The sequence below is a fragment of the Molossus molossus genome, unplaced genomic scaffold, assembly GCF_014108415.1.
Source record: "Molossus molossus isolate mMolMol1 unplaced genomic scaffold, mMolMol1.p scaffold_m16_p_23, whole genome shotgun sequence".
Classification (NCBI taxonomy): Eukaryota; Metazoa; Chordata; class Mammalia; order Chiroptera; family Molossidae; genus Molossus; species Molossus molossus.
This window is the reverse complement of record NW_023425359.1, coordinates 25,702,011-25,715,416: the sequence shown is the minus strand read 5'-3', so window position 1 is coordinate 25,715,416 and position 13,406 is coordinate 25,702,011. Positions and strand designations below refer to the sequence as shown.

The window sequence follows — 13,406 nt, the reverse complement described above, 5'->3', positions numbered from 1 at the left end:
CTAGGCGGTTTAATGGGGCCCAGAGAGTGCAGTGTGGTTCAGGCCTGGCTGTGGTGAGAATCTAGAATTAGTTTACTTCAATTCAGTTAAGAAAATTAATTAATTTTGATTTCAAATCAAGTGTTCCTCCCACGAAATTTAAAGTAATCACTTCCTGACTCATCCTGTGGTGCTCGCTGGCTGTCATCTGCAGTCACTGCCTGCACGACTGTGGCCGCAGTGGGCAGCTGCCTCCCGCCCGCGGAGCCCGGTACCTTTCCAGGTAGGTGGACACGTAGGTGGAAGGGACGACGGGCTGTGGTGCTTCGCTCCCCCTGGCTTCGTCCCTCCGCTGCCGAGTGTAGGAGCCGCTCCTCACCAGGCTCACAGCCGACTCTCTGGAGGAAGAAGAAACCAAAGCAAAGACTGACCTCTACCCGAGCGTCCGCCTGCGACACCGCGACCGCAAGGAAGAGCCAGGGAGCAGCACGTGCGGGGCAGCCGGGCCTCGCTGCCTGCCTCGCTCCTGTCCTCTGTGCGGAGGGCGAGCAGGGCCACGTCTGCAGCCCATTCTCAGCTTTGGAGCCGGCTCGTCTCAGCCAAGGCCCATGTCCAGGCCTGCAACCCTTTCCCCAGAGCTCTCTTCTGTTCCTCCCTCACAAAGCTTTGCAGATCCAGCCCCAGTAGGAGGCAGAGAAGGGTAGGTGAGGAAGATGTCACAGGGAAAGAAGAGAGAAAAGGGCCTGCTGCAGCGTCGTCAGAGCACCAACGAAAGGCACCTGGGAAAGGGCTGAGGCAGTGGTTCTGACCCAAACTGCCGACTCCAGCCTTCGCTACAAGCCGTCACTCCCGGCTCGCATGTGCACTTGAGTCGCCCATGGACTGCCGTTAGGGTGAAGATTCCAGCTCAGCGGGCCTGGGTGGGGCCTGAGAGGCTGCACTTCTGACATGTGCCCAGGTGATACCCGGAGGACTGCACCTGAGACACGTTCTAGGTCAGGTTCCACTCTGAGACTCAGTGATGCATTCATTTTAACTGATAAGACAGAAGGTTTATCTACTCACAAACTAGAAGCTGATCAAGTCAATGAAACAGCAATGTTGTTCGTCATTGCCCTGAGTGGGCCTGTGGTAGGCACCAGGACACTTGAGAAGCCGGAGACCCTGCCATTCCAGCACCTGCTGCAGACGAGCCCACCAGGGAGGGGAAGGTGTGGAAAGTGTGCTCTCAGCCTCACTCGGTTACCTGTTCTCCTTCTCTTCGGCATCACTTGTGCTGCTGAACCTCCGGGGGGCCAGTGAGCTAAAGTAGCTTTTGTTTTCTCTCTCCTGTAAAACCAAGACAGGTGACACACAGGCAGGCACCCCAGACACAGTGATCAAACGCTCATGGTGGAAAAGCAGAACCTGATACCCCCGCACCATCTTATTTCTCGTTGCAGTCCCAATCCAGGTGGAGTGGTGTTATGAAGGGCTAGCTCTCAAATGCTTATTCCTAAGTTTTCTCCATGAAAAACCAACATGCAAGGAGATGGTGCTCCCGGGAAAAGCCAGGACAATCAGATAAGAAGAGCTGTCGCATGGACCACACAAGCAGCAGTGGAGACAGAAAGGGCTGCTCCCATCCCTGAAACCAACCCACCGCTTCCCAGCCCGGGTTAGGGGCAGGGGCAGGGCTCCGAGGGAGACTGCCAAGGGTCTGGAACCAACAGAAAGGGAGACATGCTCATATGGGCCGATGTGCAGATGGCCACTTGTGGACTCAGCCTGACCACACCCACGAATGAGAAGAGGAGACAATGAATCCCACCTAATGTGAATCTCCCATGAGCTGCAGCCACGTGGAAAGCCCAGCTGAGGAACCTGGCTTCCAAACATTGAAAAGTAAATTACTAGTACTGGTTCAGGAACCTTTGGGGCTGTATCAAAGCTTTCATGCTTCTGACTCACTTCTTCCCACAGTAAGGGGACAAGGAGGGATGAGCGTAAGCTATGCCAAAAGGAAAAGGGTTTTCTTTTTGCTAACCAAATAACAGCGAGTGAACAGCTCTTGATTAAACCATCCACATGCTGGTCTCCCAGAATCAATCAGGGCCAGAAAACACTTTCACTTGTCCTGAGAGTGAATTTCTCAGGAGGAAACTACCTTGGAGCCGTGCTGTACCTTGTCCCTGTTGTCCAGCAGAGCGGAGATTCGAGGGCTGGATGCCGAGCGGGAGAGGGCAGAGCCCCGATCCCTTGCAGTTTCCCGGGTGTCGGCCACCGCACTCAGTGTGTTGTGGCTGCCAGTCTTTCTGAGTCCCAGGCGCCATGAAGAAGGAGACTCATCTTTGGGCTCCTCCAGCTTGTTAAAAAAGCTGGCGAGCTGCAAAGGAAGAAGGAAAAGGAAAGAAGGGGTCTGATAACTCCTCCAGTGAGGAGTACAGTGGGCCACACAGGCTCTTGACTAGGCTCCCGTCCTGCCTGCAGATGCCACGCCCTTCAAGACTGCCTCTGTCCCTGAGCCAGAGCCTCAGACTCTCAACACAGCTTCCCTGATGAAGCTACTCTGAGAAATCAGACGCATTCCTGTCTCTGGGCAGCAAGCGTCAAGCTCAGATACCCAAGATCCAAGTCCTAGTCACACCTCTCTCAACCTGCTGTGTAACTGAAAATAGGACACTTGCCTAGGTATCAACATGCCCAGCTGAAAAGCGGGGGTATAAACTTCCTCCTGACCCTGAGCCGAGCCCAGGTGTGTGCATGCATGAGGTGCTGAGATTGGACGTGGTGCCTGATTTAAGGAATTACTAGTGAAAATCTGAAAGGCCTTGCACTCCAGTTATAATTTCATTTCAAGGAAACAGTTATTGGATCCAGCACCATCATTTCATTTAAAACTTTTAACCATCATAAAGAAGCTTATGAAAAGCTTACACTGTCCTCAATTATGTCATTTTGCCGTAAACCACAGAGAACGTCAGAGTGTTGGCCCAAAGACTGTCTAGGGTACAGGGTCTTCCGAATGCCAGCTGACCGTCTCTTCCCGGTCCCCACCCAGGCACCAGGCCCCATTATTGATGGGACAGTGAAGGCACAATAGAAATGCAAAATCATTCGTCAACAGCTTCATTCCAGAGAACTTGGATCCATTCTCCATCTCAAAACTAGAGCAGCCTTTGTTGGTCACAGATGGTCCCCCAACAGGCGTGCACAGCACAGAAGAAGGTGCTCTTGCTACCTCAACAGGCTTCTTCTACTGTGCGCTCTACTCACCACAAGCTAGAAAGACTATACTCGTAAAAGAAAAATTTAAACCAAAAAAAAAAAGGGAGAGTTGTCATCAAGAGTAATACTGGATGTGAGGTGTCTTCCTGGCCCAACCTTAGCTCTACATATCCTTACCTTCACCTCAGGTATGGAGAAAATAGGCAACCGACATTTTTTTTTTTGGCCCCAGGCTACTATATCCTGTATTATCTAAGTATAATGTAGCCATTTTGTTTGGCAATAGTTTTATGGCTTTTGTGGCACTGTTGCCAATGCAACATTTGTGTCCCTCTCCCCCCTCTGAAATTCGTGTGGTGAAGCCCTAACCCCTGATGTGACTATACTGGGAGATAAGGTGTCAGTCGCTGGGCCAGAAAGGGAGTCCTCACCAGGCACCGAATCTGCTGGCACCTTGATCTTGGGCTTCCTGCCTCCAGAACTGAGAAATGAATTTCCATGGTTTAAAGGCAGCCAGTCTGTAGCATTTTGTTAGGGCAGCCTGAGAAGGCGAAGATAGGCAATAATGTATCTTTACTATTGTGCAATAATGTATCCTTAAGGCCTTTCTAATTGTATGTTACTGCAATAGGAGGAAACATAATATCCAAATTAATCCCAAATACTCACCCTCCTGGCTGAGGGGGCAGAGGAGGTGTTCTGAGCTGGTGCTGGTCTCTGCTCCGTGATACGGCCCTTGCTTTCTGAGTTGGAATGGTTGACAATGGCCTCTGGCTTCCGATCTGCCATTTAAGACATGGGAAGCACAAGTGTATGTGTGAAAATCTTGTCTCTGTGTATCTACTTTCCTGCTAACAAAACAGATTTTACCCATTACCCAGACAGACTAGGGCTGTATACGCTTGACCTCAAAGTGATAAAATCTCTAGCACCTGTTCCTGGAAGACAATAAACTCAACTAAAACCTTCATTGTGGGCCCCGCTATGGCTGAGCTCAGGAACACAACTCCACTGTACACTCGATGCCAGCCTCCCCTCTGATGGTTCTCCCCGCTGGACCGACAGAGGAGGCAGCCACCAAGTATGCCTCTGTGAGACCCACCTCCTCTGCCTTGCCCAGGACCTGAGGTCGGAACGGGTGGCCCTTCACACAGGACTTCTTTGCACACCTTGTCCTGTGGCTACAGGACAACTGTTCTAACTCAGCTCATTGTTTTTACCTCCAAGTTCTCCCTAGCAATTTAACATGTCATTTCTGAAAACAGACTTGGTGCTCTCTTCGAGGCCTCTGAGGCCTCAGGAGCTCTGAGGGGCAGTGTGTGCCTCACATGGGGAACACAGGACCTGTGCAGGAACATCTGCATTACCTGCCTCCTTCTCAGTTTCGGACTCAGACGCTTCGTCTTCACCCTCCTCCTCCGAGCTAGAGCTGCTGGATTCCTTGTTTTCTTCCTCCGCTTCATGGGACTTGGGTGTCTCCTCCTCATAGAGCATCTTCTCTTTGCTAAATTAAAGAAGACAGTTTGAGCATCCTTAAAAATGACAACCATTTCTTAAGTGCGTTGACAGTCGGGCATCAGAAGAACGTGTCTATGAGCCTGTGTCGCAGCTATAATGGAAACGTATTCAAATCTTCTCTGTATCTGTGCCCCTAAGTCCCTGCTTCACACACTGAGGCTCACTGTTTGCCTATGGAGGGTGACTTTAGGAGCTTTGGCCTGTTCATACAGGAAAAAAGGCCATGGGTCTTGGTGCTGATGGAGCAGGTGAATATAAATCATGTAACGGCATTTACTGAGGGTTTATGACACGCCAGGGATCCTGCAGGCACTGGGTGGTGGTCCCTGAGCTCGTGGAACGTCCTGATGCGGAGGCGGCTGGGACCCAGGACCCCTCATCTGGGAATAAGAAATGCTGCCCAATGTCCATTCCTAAACTTAAAATACCCCCATCCAGTGTCTCCCCATGTATCAACACCCCTCCCTGCCCTCAAATGTCCCCACACGTTCAAAGATCATTTGGCTAAAATCAAACAGTTTTCTTATTATACAAATCCTCATGCTAAGTGTGTCACACGCATGTGCCCCCAACTTCTTACTTCTTAAAGAGTCCACTTTGCAACCTGCTGTTCAGGTCTGACTCAATGAGCTTATTCCGCGTCTCTTTTTCACTTCGAAGCTGGAAAGTGAGAAAAAAGGCAAGAGGCTGACCCTTGGTAAAAATCAGCAGAGATGAGAACTCGAAATGGTCCTGTCATTCTGGAGAAGACAAGGCCATCACCAAAGAGGAGGAAAGAACTCTGAACAAACCACATTTATTTTCTAGACGCAAGGCTAACTGTTGTTTTAACTTTTAGCTGATTGAAGGCTTTCTCACAACGAGCAAACTTCAGCCACAGTTCTGGGGTATTTCCTTCCAACAGACTGCTGGCAGCGCCCGGGGGCACAAGTGCCAGCTCTGGAATGCAGACAGGACTACAGCAGGTGACGGAGATGCCTGGTGTGGGCTGAGACTGTCTGGTAGCTCTCAAGCACCCCACGGACTCTCAAGCACCCCAGGACTCTCAAGCACCCCACAACTCACCACACTCTGCTTCTTCTGCAGCATCTCCAGGTGCTCCACAAGGCCCTCGTCAGCCACGTCAAATGGGGTCTGGCCCTGGCAGAGAGAGGGCACCGTGACCACGAGAAAACGCCAGCCCCTATCAGAGCGATCTCCAGAGTTCACTCCCTGCCTGATTCCAGAGACAGCCGCTTCCCTCTCAGAGGGGCTCTATGTGGTGACAAGGCCTACGTTGTCTATCACAGAGAAATGGCAAACCCTTACAGAGAGATCTGTAGTTTGTGAAAACAGTACTGGGGAAATGACCACGCCATTCGAACACCATTGCCTCTCACCTAGACCTGCTCCTAAATGGTCTAACTGCTGCCATAAACTCGACAGACGCTCTCAAAGCCTCAGGAGGACCAGGGCACAGACGCGCTGGTCGCCATGAGACCGGCTCCTCAAAGAGAAGGGCCGTCTCCCCCATGAAACAGCAGCACAGTTGAGGACCCGGGCCCGTTATCACAGGACAGACCCCAATCAGGAGAGGTGGGAGGCAGATAAGAACACACACATTAAAGGGCCGTGTCTCTGGATTCCTAGAAAATTCCTCAAGTTCGGCAGTTGTAGGAAGTGAATAACACGATTTCAACCAAACTCAAGGATCCTTGTCATTACAGCATTTTAAATTACTAAATAGGAAGGGAGTCCAGCTATTAAAATCTTTGAATAAAAATAAAGTAAGATAAACTCCCCCACACCTCACCATAGACGGTGAGGCCCCCCTGTGCTCACCTTGCCAAGGGCAAATACCTTTACCCTGCTTGCTTGTTTTAGGGGCTTCAACATCAGCAGAGTCAGAAGGCTAGGTGGGCGGAGCTTTGTTCACACAACAACCCCTCTGTGTTGATAACGGCACAGGGACAGACCCACAGCTACAGTGGTGTGTCTCCCACGTCCCTGGACAGTGAGCCTGGCCGTCTCAGACTCCACACCTTCTGTCCAAGCCCAGCACAGTCCCGTGGCTCACCAGCTTGTTCCTGACGTCCATGTCACAGAGGGCCTCTGCCAGGATGGAGCAAGCCTCCTTCACCCCCCAGTGTGCAGCGGCATGGAGGGGCGTCCAGCCGTCATGGTCCTGCACGTCCAGGTCATAGCCAGCCTGAATTAACAGTCTAAGAAAAAACCCCAAACAGGCCATTTATATACTCTTTTTCAGTTTCTTGCCCAGCACCCTGCCACCTAACAGAAGCATAGGGGACTCAGTTACCCCTGCTCTAAGGCACAACTCAGGTCCCAGTTACATTAAGGCCCGATCACAGGCAACACTGACCCACCCCCGAAGGCCACACAGGAACCCAAGGCACACTGTGTTCTGCCTACAGGTGCTCGGAGCACCTGAGTGTGACTGAAGCCTAATCCGACTACCAAAGCCCATGGCTCGACACCGGGGTGTTTTCTGTCTCTTAGTGCAGGCGGGAGGTGGCCCCTCAAATGAGAATTAAGTTCTTGTCAGGGCACTTCACTTACTGGCTTTCTGGATAGTCCTCCCGGGACAGCCCGTGCTCAACGCAGACCCTCACACTCCAACTTTGCCCAAACGTCTGCAGGGCTGTTGTGAACCACAGGCTTTAATCTACGAGTGCCTGCAGCAGGAATGGCCTGACCCCTGAGGAGACGGCAGTCACCTACATCGTGGGCTCCAGACACGTCCCGGGGGAGCCGGGCATGACTGCCCTGCAGCCAGAAACCCCGGGCAGTGAAAGCCGACGCCCTGCAGTCTGGCCGCACCGAGAGCCACGTGGAGCCGCGTGGATTCGAGGAAGCAGAAGGGGAGGAGGCAGCAGAACCCAAACCCCGTTGCCCAGGTGGCCATCGACTCCAGCTGGACATTCATACTCCAGACCCCTGTCCCTGACTAGCGAGCCCAGGGAGACTGTCCAAAGAGGACCAACCACCACTGATGTGTGCTGGGCAACGTGCCCCAGAGGAAGAGGCCACAGGGCTGTCAGCACCCACCCCTGGAGTTGGAGAGGCCCTGTAGGGTCACCTTCTCAGCCAGTGCACCATGACACCTGCCAGGGACAAGCTGGAGGGACAGCAGGGGCTAGAGGGCGTCCTGGGAGGAACACCAGAAAACTAAGAAAAGATGGCGTGGTCAGAGGGGAAATGCAAAGAAACACACCACACTGAAAATCGACTTCAGTCCCTGCTTCCAAGGCCTGTCTCATTTCGTCCCCACCTCTCGACCTCGGTCGATGCAGATGACACACCTGAGGACCTCGGAGTAGCCCTTGGCAGCAGCCACATGTAGGGCGGTGGCCCCAGAGCGAGCCTGCCTGGTGTCCTCGATCTTCCCGCTGTTGAGCCACTGCCTGGAGTCCTGAAGCATCTGCTGCTCCTCCTCCTTCCGCGCCTGCTCAAGGTCGACCCCTGTGGGAGCCACACACGGACGCCAGCGTTACCGCCCATGCAACCCGAGACTCGAACCACTTCTGTTCACAGCCACAGCACTTAGACATCAGTTGTTTCCCCGATGTCAGCGTCTCAGGGGTGTGTGATGGCAGGTCCACTAGGGACACACCCAAAAGGGTTTCCAAGTCTAAGAACACAAAGACCAAAGGGCCGTTACACTTGTATCACCACTGCTGTTCAAAGCCGTCCACTCCAAAGTCCTCTTCCAGGTCGTAGCGTTCGTTTTCCAACAATCCTCTGACGTAAAAATAATAAACACCACATCCCCAGGTACAGACGAGGAAACAGACACAGAAAGGCCACAAGACACATTCGAGCTGCCGCATGAACTCTGGCAGCCTCGGTCTGGGTGGGACACTCAGCATCCACTCTTCAGTTCGACAGGGCACAAAACCACACGAGGGAAGGCAGTGGAAACAAGCATTTACTGCCCTAGAACAGGGGTCGCCTTATCTTCCGTAAGGGCCAGGCATGGACATTCTGTTCTGGCTCGTCTGCAAACACGTGGCCATAGCCAAGCTGGCCTCTCCTGACGGCCACACCCTCGGAATGAGCGCAGGTCCTGGTCCAGGCAGTTTAACAGAAAGACGAACCATCACCACTGATCACAACTACAAAACTCTGTGCCCATCCTGGCAGACTTCTGAAGCCCCGTGTCCCTGCTGTCTGACGAGGGTCGCTGGATGTCGGGGACTGGCGACTAACACTGCGCACGCGGGACAGCGGCGGCTTGCTGTGGTGCTGTGTCTGAGTCCCCCTGGCAGCTCGACCCCCGGGTTACCTTGCTTCTTCACTTGCTCCAGAAGGAGGTCCTTCATGGCAGGCTCTTCCGCAAGGTCGGAGGGGACTTCCCCTTCGCTATTGACAATGCTCACGCTGGCTCCATGGCTAAGGAAGTACCTGTGCAGACGAGACCAGAGTCAACACTATGTCGCTCCAATGCATTTACACTCATGCGCCTGAGACTCGATGCAGAGCAAGGCCAGTTCAGGAAACTGAGGCTCACAGGTGTTGAGTGATTGTCTCAGAGTCACAGCAGCAGCAAGCGGCCGAGGCTATGGCCCCAGTCTTATGACTTCATGTTTAGTTCTTCTTTTCACAAGATCAGCGAGAATCCCAATAATGCTAGGAGCTCTATCAAATGCTCGGAAGTGTTTAAGGAGAAAAAAACCACTTAAGTTAGACTTCTACCCTTCAACAGTTCAGTGAACATTTTTTGGTCCCCTATAGGCTTAAGGTGCCACATTTTAGACACTGCAGGAGATTTTTAAAAAGACAAGATATGGTCACTGCATCCAAAGAGCTGGTGGAAGAGAAAGAATCAGCCAAGGCTGGATGTGGAGCCTCGACGGGGCTTCCACAATGCAGACCAGCAGCATGCGTGGTCTCCTTCCTTCCCCTTCCAGCCTCGAGGAAGAACAACACCCCTCCACCTGTACTACTTCTTCACAGCCCAGCTCTCGTCACTGACCCCTCTTTCCTGCATACACCAGAGCTCCTCTCCTTCACCCCCAGAAAGGCTCAACCCCCTTGGGAAAAAAATGCAAATGGTACGCCCACTCCATAAACACTCTGATTGAACTGCACTCTGCGCTCAGCAGACAGAACCACACACGCCCACTCAGACACCTCAGCTTGAGCCCTTTCCTCGACTGGATGAGACACCCTCCCCTCCTCCTCTCCCTTCTAGAAACTCTTCATGGCTTTCAAGTCCACTTAAAAGGCCTTGCCTTCCTGAAGCCTTTGCTAGTCTTACCACCTGAATTTTCTCCCTGCTTCCTGCAGTTCCTCCTCCTGCCCCCCCCCCCCGGGACTCTAGGCTCTCATGACAGACACTGTGGGTACCACCGCAGTGTCTTCATCACCGTGGTCCCTGCCACGGCACCTGACCCCTTCTTCCTGTGGCCTCCGCAGCGGAAAACAAAGGACAATCTCGACCTCTGCTTGGCATCTCTCCCTCCCTGGACCAGGAGAGTCACCTGGGTATCTGGGCCCTGCTTTGCCTTTGCTGACCTGTCTGTAGGCCCGTGGCTCAGAGGACTCATTTCTAGAACATACTCCGGATTGCCACAAACCAGGAAGAGATTATTGTTAAGTAGAGCTACCTTCCCAAACCATTTTTAGAATAAAAAGTAAAAAAACCTCTTTAGTTTCACACTTACCCCTGAATGAGAATAAATATCAACCTATGAAGTAATATTTACTTTACCCCTGAGAATCCTTATAAGTTACCCAGAGGCTCAGAAATACCTACTATCTCAATAAATATTTCCCTTAGAAAATAAAGCCTCCTATCCATCCTAGCTCATCACTGATAGAAGGTCTTTTTGCTACTCTCCCAAGGGAGGGAGAAAGAATATGAAATGTGTTTAAAAACAACAACAACTCAGAATTAATTAGCACCCCAACGAACCTGTGGGTTTAGCAGCTACGTAAAACACAGTACCAATTATTCCTTAAAAATTAAGCCCACTTCCTGCTTTTATGATCTGTCACAGAGAGGGCTGTGACCATTCACGAAACCGCAGCCCTTCAGAGCAGAGGAGGACTCACTCTGCGATGTTGAGGTGGCCGCAGGACGCTGCCGCGTGCAGAGGCGTCCAGCCCTCATTGTCCTGCTGGTTCACGTCGGCTCTGTTCTCCACCAGGAACTTCACCATCTCAAAGTTCTCATCGATGCAGGCCTGCAAAGAGAAGTCCATGCATTCACTTACTGACCTCTGCCGCAGGCCAGACCCTGTGCCAGGTGCCGACGGCACAGCAGTTCAGCGGCACTCTTTTCCAATTTCTGCACGAAGCTGTCCGAGTGAGCATGACTTCTCAGCTCTGTGATCTGGTGTGAAGCCCTGAACCACCCCATGCCTCACGACCCCACTGGGAAACAGGTGTAAGGCACTGAGCCTCATCCACGCAGCCAGCAGGACTGACTGGAGGTGGTTCTCGAGTGAGCTGTCACATCGCCATGTCATAAAAACAGGTCATGTTGCAATCCACAAATTTGCTTATGAATTTTAAAAGAAAAGAGTCACAGAGGTCCAGACCAGCTCCTCCGTGGGAAGCTTGGCCACAAATGCAGGGCTGCCAAGCAAGCACTGCTGTGTGAGAAAGGGCGAGGCACACTTCAGACAGAAGGGATGCATTTCTCATGTGTTTTCTGAAGAGCTTCAAACAATATGGCAAAACCTGTCTGCAGTTCTGGGCAGCCAAGGACCTCTAGCTGCCCGTCTCACAGCACACTTAGGGGCACGCAGAGGGGCTGTCGGAACCGAGGCCTCACAGACGGGGCTGTCCTAACACATCTACAGACGGGGAGCAGCCACGTGGACCCAGATCATTGCTGACAAGCCTTAGGTGGGAGCATTCAGGACACAGAAACAAATGAGGCTCTTTTCTTTTCAAACCTGGCATTTAATCCCCTCCTTAAAAACAGGAAGTTAAAACTTTAGCTGAGAAACAAGCATGTAGATCAAAGTGATTTTTGTAATGACCTTAAGACGATCTGCCCTCTTGCCGGCTGACCCCCGCACTAACTGACCGTCGCACCAGCCACAGCAGCGCTGCTCAGCCAGCCAGCTCCCCCAATGACAGTGCAACGTGCTCGTGTCATTAACCCTCAGTCCTTGTCTGCAGTCTTTCCAGCGCTGTGTGACCAAATGGGAAGGCCACGCACAGCATCTGGGCCGCAGCCGAGCGGCGCCGCTGCCGAGCGGTGCCGCTGCTGGGAGAGAGCACACGCCTCTGTGGCCTGCGGGAAAAACTAGCCACTCTTTTCATAGGATGTTATTTTTACTCAAACAACTGACAGACAAATTATGATCAAGACCTGAAAGTAAACAAAATGAGCCTATCAGTTTAAATAAAATAACTACTATGTTTTGCCAATAATAAAATGTGACCCTTCCAGTGAAACTTGAATTCTAGGAAACATCCACAACCACCAGCTGGGCTTCCTAACACGCACACTTCTGTGAGACCAGCGGCGGCCACGCCTAGGACTTGTTGACCTTGTACAATGGAGTGTATGTACCTGGAAGACCAGCACAACCCAGTGAATCCATTATTTCCAAAAATCAAATGCATGATGCTAGAAAATTGTGCACGGGTAAAAGCTTCATTCAAAGTGCAATTCAGACCTCTGAATTTTTTTTTTTAATCCTCACCCGAGGACATTTTTCCATTTTTTGTTCAGATAGAGTGGGAGGGAGAGAGAGGGAGAGAGAGAGAGAGAGAAACATCGATGTGAAAGGGACACATCGAGTGGCTGCCTCCCGCACGACCCAACCAGAGCCGGGACAAACTGCAACCAAGGTACATGCCCTTAGCGGGAACTGAACCCGGGTCTCTCTGGAACGCAGGCCAATGCTCTAACTGCTGAGCCAAACTGGCCAGGGCCAGACCTCTGGATTTTAATGTCACAAAGTGAGAAGAGTCCACACCATGGTCTCAGATTCCACATGGCCACTAGCAGGTGAGAAACTACCACTTCAGGCACTTGGGTCTAGCGTGCAAGGAGAACCCACAATTGCCTGAGCAGGCAATTGAATACGCCCCCCTTTATAGCTCCCAGATCTGTAGCTATGTGAGCCCAGATTTTCTTTATATACTTTAATCAAAACAATATATCACAACAGATCAAATCCAGACATTAAAAGAGATTTATAAAACCGTAAAACAATGCCACTTTTATCATTATTTTTTTATTTTTGAAAGTATATAGTTATTTCAATTAAAATATGTGATTTCTACTAACATGCAATACGTTATTGCTATTTTAAATGAATTAATGAGTATTTTTAGGATTTCTCAGTAATATATAATAACCCATATGAACAAATGTTCTTTGAGGTCCTGACTAAATTTTTAGAGTGTACAGAAATTCTGAGAACACAGTTTGAGAATCAATGTCCTCGATTAAACATACCAAGGGGTATTTTATGGTGATACTGAGCAACTGTTTACACAGCAAACGATTAATGTGGTGAGATTCAAGTTAGAACACCGGAGACCTCTGTGGCTGGATTTTACCAGGAGAACTTATGGGAACTCCCCCGAGGTAAACCTCACGTCCGTCCTGCCCAACAGAGGGATGGATGGACATTTAACGAGGTAACCCTGGTCACAAACAGCATCTCTGCTCATTTCCCAAACCATCTGACTTGGGCAATGACTGTCTACTACGCACAGCAGCCTGCACGGGCTTC

The 13,406-nt window shown here is 51.3% G+C and overlaps 1 protein-coding gene across 7 annotated transcripts in view; it reads right to left on the bottom strand.

Annotated features, from left to right (window-relative positions):
• Positions 1 to 13,406, bottom strand: part of PPP1R12B (protein phosphatase 1 regulatory subunit 12B) — an 89,326-nt gene that overhangs the window by 57,987 nt on the left and 17,933 nt on the right. For 5 of the 7 annotated variants that reach the window (XR_004961412.1, XM_036277416.1, XM_036277414.1 and 2 more), the window contains exons 2-12: positions 10,759 to 10,889; positions 8,987 to 9,105; positions 8,004 to 8,163; positions 6,761 to 6,905; positions 5,770 to 5,844; positions 5,285 to 5,364; positions 4,554 to 4,690; positions 3,856 to 3,968; positions 2,126 to 2,344; positions 1,226 to 1,308; positions 255 to 377 (exon numbers count right to left, since the gene is read on the bottom strand). Coding sequence is in view for 6 of the 7 variants with exons in the window: in XM_036277416.1 (XP_036133309.1) it covers positions 255 to 377; positions 1,226 to 1,308; positions 2,126 to 2,344; positions 3,856 to 3,968; positions 4,554 to 4,690; positions 5,285 to 5,364; positions 5,770 to 5,844; positions 6,761 to 6,905; positions 8,004 to 8,163; positions 8,987 to 9,105; positions 10,759 to 10,889 (1,385 nt within the window). In the remaining variant the exon portion in view is untranslated. The remainder of the gene's footprint in view (positions 1 to 254; positions 378 to 1,225; positions 1,309 to 2,125; positions 2,345 to 3,855; positions 3,969 to 4,553; positions 4,691 to 5,284; positions 5,365 to 5,769; positions 5,845 to 6,760; positions 6,906 to 8,003; positions 8,164 to 8,986; positions 9,106 to 10,758; positions 10,890 to 13,406) is intronic. The other 2 variants (XM_036277419.1, XM_036277415.1) reach the window with 1 other exon arrangement.